Source organism: Symsagittifera roscoffensis, chromosome 4 (assembly GCF_963678635.1).
Source record: "Symsagittifera roscoffensis chromosome 4, txSymRosc1.1, whole genome shotgun sequence".
Taxonomy (NCBI): domain Eukaryota; kingdom Metazoa; phylum Xenacoelomorpha; order Acoela; family Convolutidae; genus Symsagittifera; species Symsagittifera roscoffensis.
The window spans coordinates 58314503-58336965 of NC_087065.1; the positions used below are offsets into that span (position 1 = coordinate 58314503).

At 38.6% G+C, this 22463-nt stretch overlaps 1 protein-coding gene across 2 annotated transcripts; it reads left to right on the forward strand.

Annotated features, from left to right (window-relative positions):
- Positions 1 to 543: 543 nt before the first annotated feature.
- On the forward strand, positions 544 to 6649 carry LOC134843591 (neogenin-like). Of its 2 annotated transcripts, none has more exons than XM_063859737.1 (2): positions 544 to 5785; positions 6376 to 6649. In XM_063859737.1, exon 1 carries the CDS (start codon positions 709 to 711, stop codon positions 5227 to 5229), a length of 4521 nt encoding a protein of 1506 aa, XP_063715807.1. In that variant the 5' UTR covers positions 544 to 708; the 3' UTR covers positions 5230 to 5785; positions 6376 to 6649. The 2 variants fall into 2 exon arrangements, with proteins under 2 accessions (XP_063715807.1, XP_063715808.1); XM_063859738.1 differs by having other exon boundaries at positions 544 to 5768.
- The last annotated feature ends 15814 nt before the right edge of the window (positions 6650 to 22463 follow it).

Here is a 22463-nt window from a genome sequence, read left to right on the forward strand (position 1 = left end):
ACTAGTCTCCTTTTTAATGAGAGCTTAAAAAAAGTGCAAAAAAATGTTAAACTTGTGTTCGAAGATTGTAAGGCGCATTTTTTTTCAGAAACCCCGCTTTCTTACTTGTACTTCATTCTGCTTGTTGCATAGAAAACGTTATCTATTGTGAAGTAAAAACTCATCATATATGCAAACACTAACTATATATCTCTTGTTGTTCGCTGAAACGCGCTAAAACCGACACTAATTTCAAGAAAAGCAAAAACATTTTTTTTTGGCTTTTTTTAATTCGGTCGGAACATTCTGTGCTACTTGCACCGCAATCGGCTATCCTTTTTTTCAATCTGATGTTGTTTTTAGAAAAATTTATAAAACTATTTTGTTTGATAATTTAACTTTTGATAGCATTTTCATGAACTTCTCCGTTTTTCTAGTTTGAATTAGCATGCAATAATATTGGTTTTCTAATGTTGGTTTGTCTATTTAAATTTTCCATGGAATAATATCCTGGCATTGGATTGGTTAATTTTAAATAACAAATTATACCTTCAGCTATTTTCAGGTGCCATGGTCCATAATACCAGCACATTGCCCCGTTTTCTGAAAGGATAGCAACGGTTCTATTTTATCCTTGAATTCAATTGCAAAATTTGTTGTCCAAACGGGTAAAATTGACTAGACATCGTTCCATTACTGCATATTATAGTCATTGTTGCCTCTGAAATTATGATTTTATGGTCAAATTTGGTTAATTTGTACTTTCTTTTTTGTTTTAAGTTGGCGACCAGTCTGAGTTATGATTTTATTGAATATCCAGGCAAAACAGGCGATTCAGTTGTCTATGATTTCGATAGCAAAAGTAAAGACCAAGGGTTTGCAATTTTAAATTGCTCATTCAATCCGCCTTTTGACAGCGTATCGTGGCAATATGTTGCTGTCGATAGCGATTCCAAGGCTAAGTCTCTTATTACTGATTCTAAATGGGCCGATATTTTCATTGATGGGAAATCGCATTTCATTCACGACAATGACAGTCTGAAAGTATCTGCATGGAACGACCAATCAGACTCTAAGACGCGACGTTACCGATGCATTGGTAACATTCGCAACTGGGGCTCTGTCATAAGCCCTGCAGGTAAGGTCACTGTTGCAGTGCCTCCTTACGCAGTTTCATCAGGAGGTCCAACAAACTCGAAGGAGTATGAAAATGGACTTTTGAAGCTGTTTTGTCCTGTCAAAGCAACTCCACATCCCGCTGTCACTTGGTTTAAGAATGACATCAAGTTATTTACGACTCCTCGTATATCGACCATGCCTCCATCAGACTTCAGTACGGCCGCTCTGGAAATCTCAAATTTACAGTTGCGAGACCAGGGAATATACTCATGTGAGGGTTCGAACTTAGTAGGCGACAAGCGTGTTTACGTTTCACAGTTGGATGTGATCAAAGGTCATACCAGCGAAGGCTTACAATTTTACATCTCGCCTTCAAATCTGAGTGCCTTAGTAGGAGAAGATGTAGTGTTGCAATGTGCTGCCAGAGGGTTTCCTACTTCTATCAAGTACACCTGGTACAGAGATAATGTGCCGCTTCCGGACGGAGCATCAGACGGAAAGTACGCCATTATCGGCAGCGGAAACATCAAAGTGAAACAAGTTAATCTCAAAGACACGGGCAAGTATAAGTGTATTGCTACTGTTAGTGGAATGGTCGAAGCAAAGTCTCAAGATCCGATTCATCTTCAAATCAACGAAGCGCCAAGATTTAGCATCCCTACGATGGACTCTTTCATCCAGATTCAAGGCGAAGAACATGGTAGTGTGGTACTCCCATGTCCTGTAGTTGCGCATCCTGCGCCTTCTGTTTCCTGGTACGTGGATAAAAAACCCTTAAAAGTGGATGGAATTTATTTTGTCCAAGAGCCGGATTCAATGCAAATCTATGGGCTGCTTATTAGTGACAGTAGGATTTACGAATGTGTCGCCGAAAACGATTACGGCTCTGTTTACAGAATATTCCACTTGTCTGTTCTGCCGAAATCTCCGACAATGACTTATACATCAATTTCACAGCCGCTCATGTTCGAGGCAGAGTCGACTACAATCAACTCGGTGACGCTTTCGTGGAAACCACCCGGAGCTCAACGTAATGATTTAGTGCGATATCTCATTTCATATCACGAGAAAAACTCAAAATTTCCAAGAGTAAAGAAGGTGACGATATTGAAAGACAAAACCACTCTTGAGATTGGAAGTCTGCAAGAGGATACCTTGTACGAGTTCAGTGTCCAGGGGGTGAATTCGAATAACGACCTTGGACAAATGGCAACTACAAGAGTGAAAACACTAAGGAGAACATTGCTCGGCGATATTACTGTGTCAGTGCAACAAGTCCAAGCCAAGAACGCCTTGATTGAATGGAAGGTCGTATCTTCTAGCTACAACACTTTCCAACTCGAGTACGTAACTTCGTGTTTCACGAACTCTCCCCGAGCGTCTCGAGTTACAACTGCTTATAAATCGTATCTCCTCCAAAACTTGGAGGAGAGTTGCCGATATAATGTGACTGTGTCTTCAGGCAACAGTCAAGGCCAAGTTGCACTAGGAAGCACTTACTTCGAAACACTTCCAGCGATACCATCTGCAGCTCCTGAAGATGTCCGAGCTATGGGAATTGATCCGAGAAAAATAGAAGTTTGGTGGGCGGAAGTCCCGAAAAAGGATCAAAATGGGAAGATAACTCAATACATAGTCAGATACCGGCCGGAAAGAATGAAGAAAGTTGTTAACACCGAAACAATATCCGCTGAGGAAGGAACACATGTAGTACTTTCCGGTTTAGACAAGGATTCTGTGTACCAGATTTCAGTTGCAGCGGCAAGCTCTGTGGACATAAAGAATCCCTTTGGACCGTACTCAGATTGGATCTCGGCTAAAACCTTAGTGAATACTCTTACGGAAGACAGAGTTCCAGGAAAAGTGAAAAGTTTATCAGTAGTTGATGTAACAGACAGCACTATAACCATTAAGTGGGAAGGAACCCAAGACGGAGAAACTATAAGAGTGAGATCGTACGTCCTTTATATTGATCAAATGGTGCCAATCAATGTCGAGGCTGTCGTACCAGCCACCGATGACAGATTCACCTTCACAAACCTCAAGGTCAATAAAAACTACATCATAAAAATGGCCGCTAAGAACAACATCGGAAATGGACCGGACTCTTTAGTCTATCAGAGAACAGCCGAAGCACCGTCAGTATTCGACATGCCCCTGCAGATGCCGAACAATGTTTCGGTGCGAGCGATCAGTCACGATACTTTACAAGTGTCTTTTACTTCGAATAATCCGACTAAAGATGATTCATGGTACAAAGTTCGAGTAACTTGGAGATACCCGACAGTTTTTACCCAGGAGTTTGACTGCCGGCCACCGCTGACTCTGTGTTCAGTTACGGGACTTAGACCAGGAACCGAATATGAAATCGATGTTAAAGCATACAGAGGCGCTCCAGGTGACCCCAATGCCATTTCCAGTCCCTGGAGTATGACAGCTCAGGGGAGAACTCTGGAAACAGTGCCAGCATCTGCACCCACTGATCTGACTTCCAGTACGGTTACCGCGAAGCCGAACAATGTCCTTCTGATGTGGATGGCACCCAGTGAGCCAAACGGGGCTATCACTGGATATGATTTGTCCTATACGACTGATCCGTCGGCAAAAGACTGGGCACTTGATCATGTTTTGGGGAATGTTTTAGCCCACGAAGTGAAGGATTTAACGCTGCAAACTACTTATTACTTCAAAATAGCCGCGAGAAACAAAAAAGGCCTTGGACCTTCTTCAGCTCCATTATCATACACAACTCCTGCAGTTGGAACTAACGGAGGTAGTTTTGGATCTCAGGGTGAAGAAAGAGATAACGGAAGGAGCGGAGGGTTGGACAAAGAATATTTTTACATTATGATAGCGGGAGTTGTAGGAATAACAGTTATCGTTGTGTGTCTTATCATCGCCTTCGTTGTATGTCGTATTATCAATCATCAAGCAGCTGCCTCGATTATTGATAAGCAAAGCGTCTTGGGGAGACCCGAATCAAGTTTGACCCAACAGGGATCTCTATACGCAGCTGCCGGAAAACAAACACAACTGCAACAACCAGATGTTACAGATTTGTATGTACACAAAGACCAATTGATGGAGATGAAGATTGGCAAAGACCTCTCATTGACTTACATGCCAGCAGGCTCGGGCTCTCAGTTGAGTAATGGCATCAATGACTTCATGAGATCAGGTAGTCCTCCAGATATCAACAAGCATCTTATGACAACGAATTTTTCCATGGGGGCACCGTCGCCGTCGGGATACCCGCAGATGTCAATGACACCTCAAAGCATGATGCACCTGCAATCGAATCCGTCGCCGAATGTGTTAAAGCAAATGCAGCTCAACGCAATGCATGAGATGCAGCAGTCGAAGACGTTGCCCTCGCATCATCAACAGCCGAATTTAATTCGACCGACTCCAGTGAGAATGGGAGCCCACCTGCCCCCACCGCTCTCTCAGCATCCCCACTCAATGCACTCCGATGTGCCCACTATGGCAATAAAACCCATGCTCATGTCCACTTCGAACCATACAACTCCTACACCTATGTCGAATTCGCCACACTGCTACAGCGGAGGCTCAATGGGACAGTACAAACATTATGAGTGTGATAATATGGGCGACTATAATGGCTCGGACAATGCCGTTTACAGTCCTCCCAGCTCCCTTTCAGGTGGAAATATGTCACGTGACGGAAGTCTGGGACGTTCCAACAAGTACCACAATTCGGATAAGGCACTGAAAGCTTTACCATCGATGCCTCCTGAGCTAAAACCCCTTTCTAGTCTAAGCTCGCCCACTGGACCTGTACTGCCGATAGCCTCAATGCACAATCAGCCCTCTAACCAGTACCTCCAGATGCAGGGTAACCTCCCTCCCTCAAGTGTGTCAATGATACCTCCGGTATCCTCAGCACATTACAGGCCCCCGACCCACCCTAGAATGGGAACAGGAGGTATTAATCAACCCGCAGGAATGCCCAATGAGTTTTACAATCACTCAGTGATGCAACAGGAAGCGGACGCGTGTGTTGATAGAATAGCCGGACTGATGAATAAATTAAACAGCGGGGGCAGTCACCAGAATCATAATAACCAGCATGGGTATCCTTTTCACGTGACAGGCGAGATGGACTGCTAGTGAAAAATACGCAAACTGACTTCAGTTTGCTGATAGGTTTCATTGCATTTTGGCATGTGCAATTGCAGTTATCCTAAGAGCTCTTAATCATCCGACGACGAATCAATTTATAGTGTCCTTCTTTCATCGATGTCTATTACCTTTTCTCAATCTGCTTTCTATTGTGACAAATCGAATCTCGTTTTTACCCCTGAACTTGTCACGAAGACTTCAACCTAAGATAGTTACTATAGGAGAAACTTTATTAGTTATTATCCGCAGGAGATTTCTTTTACCACGGAATTCTCTATTTTGTATCACTATTTCATAAAATCATCCAGCGAGATGTTTTGGATATTGCCTCATTCTATGTAAATCGTAGATTACATTTTGCATCAATTTTTTATTCTTTGTATCTTTCGTATTGTGGCTGCTTACTTTACTTTCTATGAGTCATTTTCCTAGCCTGAAGCTCTTATCTTTTTACCCTTTTCGCTTCCAACAAAGGTTATCTGCTGGCATTATTCTAAATGACAACCTCACGCCAAATTGGGAGTGATGTAAGCTATACCTTCAGGTTAGCTATTATACTTTTTTCAGTTATTTATCAGGAAATCTGAAATCGTAAAAAATAGGCAATAAGTTGTGAGATTCATTTTAGTTTTTCATGCTGTATTTTTCTTGAACCAAGTGTCATTTTTAAAGAAAATCTGAACCAGCAGTTCAATTTCATATGCGACGTAAAACATTACTGACAAAATGGACTTTGCGTAAGGATCTATTGATGGTAAAGAGGGAGTTTTTCAAACAGCGGACCAGATGTCTAGACCCTCGGTCTCCATAGTTCAAATAAGGCGGATGAAAAAAGATAAGAAACAGCAGTTGGACTCACACTGAAATTCCGGTTGCTTTTCAATTCTACTTTCCTATCGCTTTGTTTTTCAATTGCTCTATTGTGAACTGCAACAAAAATGATATGCGCTGCGCTGATAAACAACATTTTTTATTTGAGTTTTTGATGTCTGTGTTATTTGATGGCTTTTTTCAGCTTGTAGCAATGTTAATTGAAAGCGTGGAAAAGATATTTTCGGTATTAAATTTTAGTTTATAATGACGCAAACCGAACTAGGATTATAGAAATTAACTTGTTTTTGACCTTTGTTTCAGAAGTGGAAAGCATTGTTTTCTTGCTGTATCTTCAACGGAGGTTTACCATTGCTACCATGTGCTGCAAATCTTTCTGCGCATTTCGGTTTCCGAACGAATGACAAATCAGAGAAAATTTGGTTAATTTGATTGAAAACCTACTAAACTGAGGAATCAAAACGTTGATTTAAAAAATTTTATTGAAATTTCAGTCGATGATTTGTTAAAAGTTGATTTAGAAATAGTTGAAGTCTCGATCTGGTTATAATTATGTGTATTTAATAATCAATTTTTCCATCCCTAAAATTTTACCTGAGTCGAAAAAAAACAAGCAGCAAATTAGTTCTCGAACCTGCGCCAATTTGCGTTGTCATTGCTCTCAGAAGGGGCCGGATCTAGGATTTTCTCGAGGGGGGGGGGGGGGGTCTTCAGGGCGGATTTTCAAAACAATTTTGAAAAAATTTCCACTTTTTTGACCAGTCGAACAAATTGATTTTCCGGGTACTCCCAGAAAATTATAAAAACCCTATTTTCACAAAGATTTTCGCCGCAGGTCTAAAATGCCATTTTTGGGCACTTTTAGGAAAATTTTGACCAAAAAGTTGCGTTTCTTGGCTCGCGCTCCCCTTCAAATTGAGAATATATTGGCACCTTCAGAAATTTCAGAAAAAACGCGCCTTATAAAAATTTTAAGGTTGGTCAGCTGAAGATGGGGTCGAATCCCTGGGGGGGGGGGGGGGGGGGGGGGGTCCATCGTTTTGAGATGTAAAATTTGCGTTTTTGTTGTAAACATTTTATGTAGCCTTAATTCAAAGTGATTTTTTCTATGGTTTTTTTTTCTAGAAAACGTGATTTTTTGGTGGCTTACATGATATGTTAACGGCACCCAATTTTGGAAGACAGACTGTAGTCGCCTTTGTTGCTAATATATCCTAATTTTAGGAGGTAGAAGCGATAGTGCATGCATGCCAACTTTACTTATCGGTGTGTATCCAATTAACGATTCTAAATAAGCGAAATTTAACCATTATTCGAATGGTTTATAGTTGCTAGTATCAAATATAGTTTTTGGATGGCTGAATTGCAGTGCTATTTTCGGTGAATATTTTTAACACTTGTCGATACAAAAACTTCGCATATTTTGAAGAAGCGACCTTTGATACCCAAAGAAACGATTTGTAATCAAGTTTTCTTTGATATTAACAAAAACTCGAAGTTAGTTAATTTGAAGCTAGGGCAAAATATTCATTTGAATGGTTATTTTTAGCCAATCCTGCGACCTTTTACTGCTAGGTTCTATATTTAGACAGGGTATGTTTAATCAAATTTATCGTTGAATTTGAATTCATCAAATATTTCTTTCATAGTAAGAGTAACTGTTCCGTTCGAGAAATTGTTCCTTCTGAAACTAGGGCTTGATTTGCTGCAAAAACAAAAGATCCAGTCGAAAGGCTGATTTAGCCTGCTGCCTTTTGCTGTTGGATTTTGTCCTAAGACTGCACTAGTTTAATCTGACTCATTTTACAAATTAAAACGCATCAATTTTATCGTTCGCTTACCGTTCTTCAAAATGAGATATCTCTGAAGCATAACAACTCCAGTATTTCCAAAAAATTATTGTTTTTTCAAATTTTATCCGTTTTTTGGATGGATAAATAGAAATGCTTTTTTTTCGGAGTTAGTCTTTAGCTACTTGTCGGTACAAGCCTCTTGGATGTTTTACATGGTCTCGAAAAGTTCAAAGATTTGATTTTTTTCTCTTTGTAGCAAGGGATTACGTTTGGGATTAGCAAGCGTTATGAAATCGGAGCTTAGACTTTTTTCAGGTAAACAACTAATTTAACAAAATCAGTTGAATCACTTATGATGCTGTTATGCTCTTGACATGCTCAATTTCAGATTTAATTACCGAATAGTAGTAGCTACTCACGCTACATCTAGAACGAAAACCATTGTATGTATAATTATAGTTTTGATAATAATTTTCTACTGATGGTTTTTCGTCTTCATGATAATCCACTTAATTTCTGTCGGGGTCCATCGTTTTGAGATGTAAAATTTGCGTTTTTGTAGTAAACATTTTATGTAGCCTTAATTCAAAGTGATTTTTTCTATGGTTTTTTTTTCTAGAAAACGTGATTTTTTGGTGGCTTACATGATATGTTAACGGCACCCAATTTTGGAAGACAGACTGTAGTCGCCTTTGTTGCTAATATATCCTAATTTTAGGAGGTAGAAGCGATAGTGCATGCATGCCAACTTTACTTATCGGTGTGTATCCAATTAACGATTCTAAATAAGCGAAATTTAACCATTATTCGAATGGTTTATAGTTGCTAGTATCAAATATAGTTTTTGGATGGCTGAATTGCAGTGCTATTTTTGGTGAATATTTTTAACACTTGTCGATACAAAAACTTCGCATATTTTGAAGAAGCGACCTTTGATACCCAAAGAAACGATTTGTAATCAAGTTTTCTTTGATATTAACAAAAACTCGAAGAAGATTCGACCCCATCTTGGTCAGCTGAAGATGGGGTCGAATCCCTGGGGGGGGTCCATCGTTTTGAGATGTAAAATTTGCGTTTTTGTTGTAAACATTTTATGTAGCCTTAATTCAAAGTGATTTTTTCTATGGTTTTTTTTTCTAGAAAACGTGATTTTTTGGTGGCTTACATGATATGTTAACGGCACCCAATTTTGGAAGACAGACTGTAGTCGCCTTTGTTGCTAATATATCCTAATTTTAGGAGGTAGAAGCGATAGTGCATGCATGCCAACTTTACTTATCGGTGTGTATCCAATTAACGATTCTAAATAAGCGAAATTTAACCATTATTCGAATGGTTTATAGTTGCTAGTATCAAATATAGTTTTTGGATGGCTGAATTGCAGTGCTATTTTCGGTGAATATTTTTAACACTTGTCGATACAAAAACTTCGCATATTTTGAAGAAGCGACCTTTGATACCCAAAGAAACGATTTGTAATCAAGTTTTCTTTGATATTAACAAAAACTCGAAGTTAGTTAATTTGAAGCTAGGGCAAAATATTCATTTGAATGGTTATTTTTAGCCAATCCTGCGACCTTTTACTGCTAGGTTCTATATTTAGACAGGGTATGTTTAATCAAATTTATCGTTGAATTTGAATTCATCAAATATTTCTTTCATAGTAAGAGTAACTGTTCCGTTCGAGAAATTGTTCCTTCTGAAACTAGGGCTTGATTTGCTGCAAAAACAAAAGATCCAGTCGAAAGGCTGATTTAGCCTGCTGCCTTTTGCTGTTGGATTTTGTCCTAAGACTGCACTAGTTTAATCTGACTCATTTTACAAATTAAAACGCATCAATTTTATCGTTCGCTTACCGTTCTTCAAAATGAGATATCTCTGAAGCATAACAACTCCAGTATTTCCAAAAAATTATTGTTTTTTCAAATTTTATCCGTTTTTTGGATGGATAAATAGAAATGCTTTTTTTTCGGAGTTAGTCTTTAGCTACTTGTCGGTACAAGCCTCTTGGATGTTTTACATGGTCTCCAAAAGTTCAAAGATTTGATTTTTTTCTCTTTGTAGCAAGGGATTACGTTTGGGATTAGCAAGCGTTATGAAATCGGAGCTTAGACTTTTTTCAGGTAAACAACTAATTTAACAAAATCAGTTGAATCACTTATGATGCTGTTATGCTCTTGACATGCTCAATTTCAGATTTAATTACCGAATAGTAGTAGCTACTCACGCTACATCTAGAACGAAAACCATTGTATGTATAATTATAGTTTTGATAATAATTTTCTACTGATGGTTTTTCGTCTTCATGATAATCCACTTAATTTCTGTCGGGGTCCATCGTTTTGAGATGTAAAATTTGCGTTTTTGTTGTAAACATTTTATGTAGCCTTAATTCAAAGTGATTTTTTCTATGGTTTTTTTTTCTAGAAAACGTGATTTTTTGGTGGCTTACATGATATGTTAACGGCACCCAATTTTGGAAGACAGACTGTAGTCGCCTTTGTTGCTAATATATCCTAATTTTAGGAGGTAGAAGCGATAGTGCATGCATGCCAACTTTACTTATCGGTGTGTATCCAATTAACGATTCTAAATAAGCGAAATTTAACCATTATTCGAATGGTTTATAGTTGCTAGTATCAAATATAGTTTTTGGATGGCTGAATTGCAGTGCTATTTTCGGTGAATATTTTTAACACTTGTCGATACAAAAACTTCGCATATTTTGAAGAAGCGACCTTTGATACCCAAAGAAACGATTTGTAATCAAGTTTTCTTTGATATTAACAAAAACTCGAAGTTAGTTAATTTGAAGCTAGGGCAAAATATTCATTTGAATGGTTATTTTTAGCCAATCCTGCGACCTTTTACTGCTAGGTTCTATATTTAGACAGGGTATGTTTAATCAAATTTATCGTTGAATTTGAATTCATCAAATATTTCTTTCATAGTAAGAGTAACTGTTCCGTTCGAGAAATTGTTCCTTCTGAAACTAGGGCTTGATTTGCTGCAAAAACAAAAGATCCAGTCGAAAGGCTGATTTAGCCTGCTGCCTTTTGCTGTTGGATTTTGTCCTAAGACTGCACTAGTTTAATCTGACTCATTTTACAAATTAAAACGCATCAATTTTATCGTTCGCTTACCGTTCTTCAAAATGAGATATCTCTGAAGCATAACAACTCCAGTATTTCCAAAAAATTATTGTTTTTTCAAATTTTATCCGTTTTTTGGATGGATAAATAGAAATGCTTTTTTTTCGGAGTTAGTCTTTAGCTACTTGTCGGTACAAGCCTCTTGGATGTTTTACATGGTCTCCAAAAGTTCAAAGATTTGATTTTTTTCTCTTTGTAGCAAGGGATTACGTTTGGGATTAGCAAGCGTTATGAAATCGGAGCTTAGACTTTTTTCAGGTAAACAACTAATTTAACAAAATCAGTTGAATCACTTATGATGCTGTTATGCTCTTGACATGCTCAATTTCAGATTTAATTACCGAATAGTAGTAGCTACTCACGCTACATCTAGAACGAAAACCATTGTATGTATAATTATAGTTTTGATAATAATTTTCTACTGATGGTTTTTCGTCTTCATGATAATCCACTTAATTTCTGTCGGTTTAATTTCAAAATTATGTAGTCTTCTTTGCATACTTGTATAGCTATATAGATATGGCTGGTGAAACCTATGTGAGCGTTACATGAATTGATTTCGTATATGATTTTTGATGAAAATTTTCGGTTTGAGTTTCAGATGCCGGCTTCAATTCTGTCAGCTTAGTTACCGATGTTTTTTTGCATAAAATGTCGGTAGTTTTTTTGAGATCAATATTTTTTTAGTTGAAAATAAGCCATAAACTTGTGAATTGTTCAATTCTTGCTTTTTTCGATTTCTGATATGGCCCGTTTTGGCTTCAGTGCCTATTCAAAAAAAATATCAAACCAATACTTCCAGCTTCAGTTGGTTTCTAATCTTCATTGCATGCGCTACGGATATATCTATCGTATGTTTTTTTTTACTAAAGTTTCAGCTTATTGGATGTCGGCTTCAATTCTGTCGGCTTATTTATCATCTTTTTTCTTAAAGTGTAGTACTTTTGAGATCGATAAGACTCTGACACCAGTTTTTGGAATGCCCAAATGCAACCCCATTAGGACCTCTTTGAAGAAGTTCAAACTCAAACTCTTGCTATTTTTTTTTGTTTTTCCGTTTCCTTCTCTAATTGTAACATAGTTTGAAGTCCTGTTTGCTGATTTTTAGCGAAGTGGTGCACTCATGTTTTTATTTTTGTATTGGAAGCGGTGCGAAACTCAGCTTCGACTCTGTATGCACAGCACCGCTTCACCTCTGTTTTAACATTTTTTCTTTCTGTTGTTGATGTTAATTTTATCTACGAAAGACTACCCTTTGTTCTAAGTTTAGCAACTATTATTTTATTTCTGCATAAGCCAGTTCGGTTTTGGAATGTGCAATCTGGCATTGTAAAATTTTCAAGAAAGGTTTATCAAAATTGATTTTTTGTCTTGATTTTTTGAGCTTACCATATTTACACTGTTGCTTTTATATTAATTTAATTGATTTCAAGTAATGATTTGGGCCATGTGATTGATCTCCTCCCCAATCCGGTTTAGGGAGGATAAAGTTCACTTACCGAACGGAACAATTTTTTTTATTTTGCAGGCAATCAGAAACGAGCCATTTGCGCAAAAATATACACGCAACTTTTGGAAAAATGAATCAGATATTTCGCTTGGCCTGAGTTCGCTAAGCCAAAATCAAATTTTTCCTATTTTTTTAAATATTTTTTTTGCTCATCTGCTGTTTTACAGTATTATTGATAATACAAGCGAGCTCGTGAGCATATTGTATAAGTATTACTCTATATTTGTAACCTAAATCGCAAACCAAAGTGCTCATTTGGCGACACTTTGGCTGTAATCACGATCTGTTGTAGCATTGGAAATTTCATAGCATCTCTTATCTGCTTTAAAGGTGGCTTTTGTTTATCGTTAGTCAAGCGTCTGTGGCTGAGAGGGAAGCCTTGACACTCCATATCTCGAGATTGCAAGTTTGAATCCAGCAGAAAGTCAAAGTATTACTAATTCGAGGCTTATTTCTACCTTTTCTTATTTCCATTGTTAGAGCTGCTTAATGTCGTTTTCTCGCTTGTGTTTTCTTTTTTTGTAAGACTTTTTTTAGTAATTCCATTCATAAAAGTACTATAAAGTTGAAATTATTTGGCGTGTTTTTCTTGCGACCAACTTCAGCATTTTAAACAAAAATTAGTCTTGTTCGAAATTCTAAAGTTCAAATTATATAGTTCTGGCTTGGAGATGGTTCATTTGGTCTGTTTAGAGGGGGCGGGGAGATTGCTCTAATGGGCCAACGACTTTTAATAACTGCCATAAATTCTGCTTTTTTATATGCATGGCCGATTTCACTCAATTTGGTACGTGTTGTGATATAGAATTTTCTGTAGAAAAAACTGAAATAAAAAGTGAAATAGAAATTGCTAAATAGGCTGAACAAAAACGTGCTAATACGTTAGTCCAAATTCATAGTTTAAAAGCCTTTTAACATATCCAGAAATGACCGCAGTTAAACAAAAACTTTAATTTTCAGCGCAGTGAATTGTGTGTTGTATGGTATAAAAATTTTCGGTTCAGAATATTTGTGTTTACCTACAATGATTTGAAGAAATTGAATTGGTGTCAGTTTGTATCAATCTTATAAAATGAATGAACTACAGACTAAAGTTCAAATCATATATAGGCTACTGTAAGGTGTGTTCTGTATGCATATACGTATCACTAGAGGAAGGGACTTCAACTGAACCGATCAATAAGGAGCTTTCAGTGTTGTTGCAACTGACTGTCAGTCAGTCAAAACTGATCTTTCGGAGTTTAGGAGGGAATTAAATGCGCCGTTTTAATCGGGCCAACTACCCGCTTAAGTGGTTTGTTCCCCCGGTTAAATGGATCGAGTTAACAGGGGATCTAACAGCTCTCAACTGAGAGAGGAAAGTTTACTTAAGAAGGGGAAACCGGAGACAAGAAATGTAAGCCCCTGAGGAATCCGGGAGAAATTGTTCTGGCGTAATTTTAGACTCTATAAAATGGGATCGCAATTTATCGATATTTGATCTGATTTCCCCGAAGAAGCGACCTTTGATCAAGTTTTCTTTCATATTAAGGCTAACTTGAAGTTAGTCAATTTGAAGCTAGGGCTTGAGTTGCAGCGAAAACAAAAGATCCATTTGAAATGCTGTTTTAGCCGCGCCTGCTGCCTTTTGCTCCTACTTTTTATCTGTAGTCTGCGTTTGTTTTATCTCATTCATCGTATAAATAATCTCTCTGGTGGAATTCAACAACCGATGCTTTTATCGACCGAGAGAAAACCAAAAAGAGAAAAAATTTTATGGGGCTGAAAATTTAAGTGCGATTGATTATCTGAAATGACAGAATTTGAATTGAGATAACATCAACATGCTGGATCTGTAATCGTTCTGGCTTTAATCAGCACACATAAAATGCGACCGATTGGCCTTTTTCATTTTCACATCTGCCTTTGTACCGTGATTGCTGCTTAATTACATAATCGCACCATCAAAAAGGCTGTTCATAATATCAACAAACGCAATTTGATGTGATTGCGAGGTAATTGATTACTATGTCAGCATTAAAATGTAGATTAAATTTGATGAATTGTGGCTTTGTTGTTTCGGTTGGAAAGAGTCAAACGTAGAATGTTTAGTAGTGAATTTTGTTCTTTCGGCTTGTTAATGGGGTCAATTGATTTCGTATTTGGCTTCCTGGTGGTGCAAACATCTGTTTTAAAGAAACAATTTTGAGCGCTTTGTTTGCACGTTTCAAATGTAACGAAATCATGCCCTTAAAATGAACAAAACCAGTTCACGCTGCTCAACAATTCAAAAGAAGGCCTCTTCTAATGGCTAGAATTTTTACCGGTAATAACTTAGGTCACAGGACCTCTCAGGCTACCTTTAAAGTATGCAAGCGCGGATCTAGGAATTTCTCGAGGTGGGGCGGATTTTCAAAAAATTTTTGAGAATTTTGTCGACCTTTTTTTAGCAAGACCCTAATTTGACCAAAATATCTGCGCCGCAGGGGCATATATTTATAAAAAAAAGGCCGTTTTTAGGCACTTCGGAAAAGTTTTAAGGTCAGTCAGCCAAAAAAGGATATCTCAAATAGTACAGGGGGGACCCTTTGGGTCGGCAGGGGGCCAAATCCCTGAGGGGGGCGTCCGCCTCCCCCCTAAATCCGCTACTGAAAGTAGCCCCTTTACCCTTCCCGTTCATGCTTGGGACGACAAATGCCAAGAGTTCGATTCCAGCCAGGAGCTGTTTTTTTGGGATTTTGAATTTTTTTGAAAAAAGGTAATTGTACTCATCTGTCTTCTTATTATTTGCGGGCGTATTTTCCTAAGAATGGCGTAGTAATTCATTCTGATTTAAACGACTGTATTATGGTTGAAACTTAATTTATCCCTGTATTTTTTTTTAATTTACCATCTCTGACTTAGTCTAACTTTTCTCATTTTTTTCGCCTAAAAATTTGGGCTCAAATGGTTTCAGCTTCAATGGCAAAAATTTTGCAACTTCTAAGGGCGTCAGAAATTTTAGATGCTAATTGTTTTGTAATTTTTGTCTGATTGCTTAATTCAAACTGTCCATTGTGTTTCTCGTTACCTTTTTCTCAAATCGATCGAGAGAAACATGACATTTTTGGTAGGTCTAACTTTCTTCATTTTTTTTCAGACAGTGGTTTCCGTCTCACTTTCCGTCGGCTAGCGTGCAATACTATTTGAGTTTTTGTACTTTCTGCAAATTTTACTCAATTTGTGTTTCATCAACTTGCTTAATTGCAAAATTCAATCTTTCTGACCATCTGACGTAGAAGTAACACCAATGCTTGAGACGACAAATGCGTGTAGCTTGAGTCTGACAGGGAAGGGCCTTGTTTTTTTTTGCAAATTAGGGGTTGTCTGCTTTTTCGGACCATAGTTTATTTATTTATTTGTGCCGTCTTAGCACCCGTAGCACAGACTTTTTCAAGCTTTTTACCAGCGTTTTTTGCCATCAGTTATTCTTATTAGCGTTTGTAATTGACTGCAAGACTTTTTTGCGGAATTGTTTTGCTTTTTTCAAAACATTTTTAATCCGTTTTTAACTAAATATACTTTTTGTTTATCTATTATACATTTAAATGCGGGCTTCACTATCTCGCCGTGTTTAAGGTTTTGCAAACTTTTATTTTGCATGTTCAACGAAATAATTTTTTTCACGTTTCAGCTATATCGTATATTGTAATGGTAAATTTTTTTTCGATTTTCCTGTTTGAATGCAGTGTTCATTTTAAAATTAGCAATGAGAAATTGGGATGCTTCCAGGTTTCACCCAGGGCTTGCGAGTTTGACCACGAACTAGAAATGTCAAAAAACTCAAATTAAAAAAAAATTCAAATTTTGAAATTCCCGACCCGGTGGTTGGGCGCTGTCAGAGTACTCTCAAGGGTTGCGGATCTTGCCTCAAAATCTGATTGCTCAAATCTTTACAGTTTTCCAGATATGGAGTTTTTTGCGATTTTTTCAGAAATGTTTCAGAAAATTAAACTTAAATTTTTTTTCAAAATTTGATATTCCAAATCCTGTAGTTGGATACTGTGAGAGTATTCTCAAAAGTTGCAAATCTCTCGTCCAAATGCGACTGCTCTATGGCTTTTAGTTTTCGAGATGTGACGTTTTTTGTCCTTAAAAATTTTCACAAAATTGTATGGCTTTTCAAAGTTTGAATTAAGAAAAACTTGAGTAAAAAACTTCACAAAATTTGTTACGCTAATTACTAATTACATGACAGCAACTACGCTGTAACAAAATATGTGTAAAATACGAACTTATTAACAATTCAAAATCCTACTTTTTCGAATAGTATCATTTTCTTTGAGTAATTTGCAGTTTTGTATTGGGATATTGGAGAGCTCTGAGGCATTTGACTTTATTTTTCTAGTTTGAGCAAAAACATTCATTTTGAAGCTAAATTCATTCGGGGAATACTGGATTCAAACCAGGGTATGTGCCATCAAAATTTTATTTAAAAACTTGCATTTTAAACATTCTTTAAGAATTTATTCATGTTGAAAAGGAGCTGAGCAAATATATTTTTAGGATTGGTTTTTATTATCATAACAATAAAGAAACATCAGTTCTGTGAAAATTACTGTCAGTTATAGCTTAAGTGCACTGACATTTGCTAAAAAAGTACGGTTGTAGAACATAGAAGATGCATTTGCGGTGGCTCTGTCTGGCATTTGCGTAATACTGGAACAAATTGTACTGCTTTTGAAACCCATTGATTAGCTTGTGTTTTAGCGAAGCCAACAAGACTGCTCGTATATCAGGGCAAAGTCCTGAATTTTCCGACTGCCGGATCAACCGTACAATTTCCACCCTAAGTGACCTACCGTAGAATGCCCTCTTCAAGCATGTATTAAAATTCATTCTGTATAAAATATGCATTTCAATGAATCGCAAAAATAAAATTGGTTTGTATATTTTTGTATGCGGGTTTTTATTTGTATTGCTAGTAATTGCTTAGATGAATGTTTCACTTCATTTTTTTCCACTAAAATGCTTAATTTTGAATGAATCTAGACTATTTTCAAAACTACTTCACGGAAAATCTATTTTTTCTGCCCCCTCTTACTTTGGGGTCTTTTCGGTTATACCCCCCCTAAATGGATAAATGCGACAACAAATGACTTGTAATCAGGAACTGATTCTTGCCGTAAAAAACGTTTTCTTGCAAATCTGTAATGAACGGAACTTGCTTGTTATGGAACCTCAGCACCCTCTGCACAGTTCTCTGTTAGTCTTGTGTTAACACGCGTTCCTTGGGATCCTTAGATCTGGAGTTCGGATTGCAGCCGGGTCTTGTATTTTTTTCGGTAGGTATTAATTTGAAAATTTTTCAGGGAAAATTTGAGTATTAGGACTATCGCTCATCTGTTTTTTGTTCCGTCAATTTAATTTCCAATGCATGGAGTTTTCTTATGATTTGAATTTTTTTGTTTTGTCTTGAAAGCCGTTCTGTTATTTGTAAATTTACGAACTCTGACTTAATGGTTTCGGCTTAGGCACCTTACCGTGTGTATTTCGAAGGGAACTTGTGTTTGGTTGTGGTGTGTTTTAGAAGAGGTGTAGTGCAACAACTGTGAGTTTTAAAACTTAAAAGCTCACAGTTTATTATGACAATTTTTATGACTTCTTTGTTTGTGGCTGAACAATGGTCTGCCTAAGTATTCTTGTCTTAGTGGCTGCTCGGTAACCGATAGAAAGAGCGTACTTATTGCTGTTGATTCTTCTTGCGACGGCATTTTCCTGAAGCTGAACACCAGTCGAAACAAGCGAATGAAATTTTTGTAGATGTAGTTTTTTTCAAACACTGATTTCTTTCTCAATTTCTATTCGCCAGATTGCAAGGCTATGCTTTATGCTAACTCACAGCTGTTGCGAAGATCCGCTTTGCTTTTGAGTTTATCAAAATATAAGACTATTTTTCAAAATGTTGGCAGCGTTGATTCTCATTTTTTGTTAAGATTGTTTATGAACGTCATTCATGACAAAGATATGAAAATTTTGTAGATTTAGTTTTTTCAAAATTTTTTTTAGCATCATTTGAAATTTTTTTTTTTCGTATTCTTTATTTTAAATGCAATGTTTTAATTGTATTGCAAGTGTTCGAAAAGATCGAAAAGAAAAAATGCTTAACAAAATTATCAAAATCCATTGTGTGGCCGCTCTAATCTCCAAACGAAAATAATTGAATCCAAATTCGTAAATTAATAAGAGATGTTTCTCGGTAAATAACTCAGGCAATAGATAAATTTCAGCATTTTTCTATTGATCAGAACATCATATAACATTTTTATCATCTGTCTGTTTTTGGTACAAATCGGCGCAAGCTAGCCACAAGAACCGGTCGGTAATGTCCTTGAGACAAATTGCTCTTTTGGCGGTCAGTCTTAATCAAGGCTGAACCGAACTAGAACCAAAAAAACAGTTAAAATTCGATATTACCCCCGTTTTTATTATATTAATACATGGGCAGGTTGGGGACTCGAACCTACGTCAACTGTTATGTCACACATATAATCGGCGTTAGCTTAGGCCACTCGGCCAACTGTGCTTATTTTATATGCATCTATACTCTTGTTTTATATGCATCTATATTCTTGTTTTACATGCATCTATATTCTACATTTGCATTGCAACATCCTCCCCCCCCCCCCCCTCCCTGAAGAAGGAAGAACCGGAGCGAGCTTAACGGTCGGCCGAGTGACTTCACGGGTTGCGGTCTTAAGAAGGGCGGATCGAGCGCAACCGTCCTGTCCGTAGTTTAGCTTGACGATTCGGGCAAGAGGGTAGTACCCACGCGGACTATCGGGCTCAATCACCCACACGAGATCGCCTGTTTTAAGAGTGAAGTCAGAATGAGTGTGCCACTTGACACGCTTATTCAGCGAGGGAACATATTCTCGAAGCCAACGAGACCAAATCGCGTTAGCATATGACTGCGCTCGCACGTACCTTTTCTTGTGATCGAAGTGCTCCCCGGGTAAAAGCGAAGGAAAGCTTGTGGCATGTTGTCCAAGCAAAAAATGGTTTGGGGTTAACGCTTCTAACTCACGTGAATCATTACTAACGGGTGTCATTGGCCTCGAATTCAAAGCCTGCTCAACTAAGCAGAGTGTTGTTCCTAACACCTCTTCAGTGACTCGCCTACTGCCTAGGATATCGTACAGCACGCGCTTCACGCTTCGGACGAGACGTTCCCAGGAGCCGCCATGATGAGGTGCGCCTGGCGGGTTAAATATCCAAGTAACACCTTTGTGTGCAAAAATGGTTGGAGCCATGCCATTCCAGCTCTTGATGCAGGCAAGTAATTCCTTTTCCGCACCAACGAAGTTCGTGCCGTTATCCGACCAGATTGTGCTTGGCGTACCACGGCGCGCAATGAACCGTTCAATGCCCATGACACAAGAACTGGTGTCCAGAGATGGTACAATCTCAAGGTGTACAGCCCTGGTGGTGAGGCAAATAAAAAGAAATCCCCATCTTTTTTCAGTGCTTCTGCGAACCGGAGCATAAAGCGGTCCAAAGTAATCCACACCCGTATGATTGAAGGGTGGTTGCTTATATCCGAGACGTTCGACAGGTAAATCGGACATAATAGGCTGGATGGTACTTGCTTTGCGTTAACGGCATGTTACACCTTGATTTTCGATAGACCGAAGTAGTCGACGCAACCAAAGTGTTGCATATTTCATATTTAAAACGGAGCGCATGTAATCTAATCCTTGATGAAAATGCTTATGGTGGAGGCTGCGGGCCAACAAACGAACTAGATTATGTCGGGCGTCGAGTATTATTGGGTGCTTAGTATCAAACTCGGTATTCAATAAGCGCACAATCCGTCCGGTGGAACGAATGATACCAGCGGGACCGATAAATGGCGAGTATGTGGCAATTTTACTACTATTATTGATAGGTTTGCCAGCGGTGAGTGTTTTCAACTCAACGGGGAAAGATTCCATCTGAGCAAGATGAATCAGTTTTTTTTGCAATATCAAGTTCAGTGGGGTCGGTGATTCGTAAGTCCTTACCACGAAAATGCTTATGTGAAGGCAGCATCCTCAACAAAAAAGCGACTACTCGCTTATATCTCGTAAAGAACTGAACCTTTCCCAATTGAACCCGTGTTCGGGATGTTTGATGGATGTGACATCGGTGACGAAGGAAGATGATGTCTCCAAGCAATTATCAACATCACAAGAAGGACCCTTCAAACGAATTTTATTGATTACACGTTCGTCGGGTATATACGGCCAATCAGTAGTCCTGAGAATGCTCGGACCAATAACCCAGCTGCTATCCTTGAGGGCTTCCGAAGAAATCCCCCGCGTACCGGTATCAGCTGGATTATCGCCGCTCAGACCATGGTGCCACTCATCAATAGTGGTCGATTCGAGGATTTCGCCGACACGATTAGCGACGAACACAGGTAATTTTTCAGTGGAGTTTAGCCACTGCAAAACTGTTGTACTAGCTGTCCACATGTAGACATGATTAATAGAGACGGTAAGGGCGGTCAGTGTATCATCTTTTAGTCGTGTGGCGAGCAGAGCAGCTTGAAGCTCTACCTTCGGCATAGATAGCGCTTTCATGGGCGCAACGCGAGCTTTACCAAAGATGAAGGATATTTGAGTTTTATGCGAGCTCGAGAGTCGCGCACGCAAAAATCCAACCGCACAGAAAACGTCTTGTGAGCTATCACCGAACATGTGGAGCTCAATTTGATCAACAGGCTCTGTGAAGTAACAACGGAGAATAGTCAATTGCCCTAAGAGAGAGAGAGAGACTGGAGTGCCACTCGAGAAACTTATCTCTTATATCTTCTGACAATTCGTCGTCCCAACTTTGACCACTGATTTTCCAAATATCTTTAAGTAAAACACGGGCCCTAACTGTGTATGGAGCTACTAACCCAACAGGGTCAAACACAGAAGAGACGAAACTCAAGACGGTTCGTTGAGTTATTGCTTTATCGAGAGGACGATCCACGCCTCTGCTAACAACCAATGTGTCTTTTACAAGGTCCCACTTAAGACGTAAGACGTGTGATGATTGTTCGGCACCGTTACATATTTCCTTGATGGGTGAAGATGAGGTTCCGGATTCCTCGGGGTTCATTGCTGAAGTGATTTCATAAGCATTACTGACAAATTTAGTCAAATTAAATCCTCCCAGTTTTAATAATGAAACCAAATCGCGACTAATTTTAATTGCATGGGTAACGTTCTCGACTGAATCCAAGTAATCGTCTATGTACAATTTTTCATTTACGACTGAGGCGGCCTCAGGGTATGTGGACATATTATCAGTTGCTGTTTTTCGCAACTCGAAATTGGCGCACGTAGGCGAATCCCGTGCGCCGAATTTATGGCGAGTGTACTGATGAACTACCACATCGGAAGTGGTATCCTCCCGCCACAAAAAACGGAGCGAAATTTGATCGCAGGCAAGGACTCCTACCTGGAGGAACATACCCTCTATATCGGCGAAGACGGCGTACTTGTGTTGACGGAATCGCAAAAGTACAAAAATCAAATTTTGAAGTAGGTCCGGACCCACCAATAAGGACTTATTTAAGGATGTGCCGTGAAACTTAGAAGCCCCATTAAGGACTCGGCGCACCTTACGCGGCTTATTCGGATATACGACGGGATGATGCGGAAGATACCACTCGCGATCGGAACGCTTACGTGGATCATGCGGTTCGACGGTAACGACATAGCCTTTCCTAATGTCCTCTCTAATTGTTTCTGCGTATCTTTCGCGCAGCTCAGGGTCTTTACTTAACCTTCTCTCCAATGTTTTAAATTGGGCGAGTGGCAAGTAATAATTGTTTGGTAGACTGACATTACTATCAATCCAAAGCACAGGCACAATGTTTCTTTCGCCATTGTGAACGGTTTCAGAATTTAGGATGGATAAAGCATGTTTATCCGCGGCGGAACG

Bases quoted from the DNA above. Each gene is read 5' to 3' on its own strand.
- LOC134843591 (XM_063859737.1), top strand. From the start codon at position 709: ATGATTTTATGGTCAAATTTGGTTAATTTGTACTTTCTTTTTTGTTTT.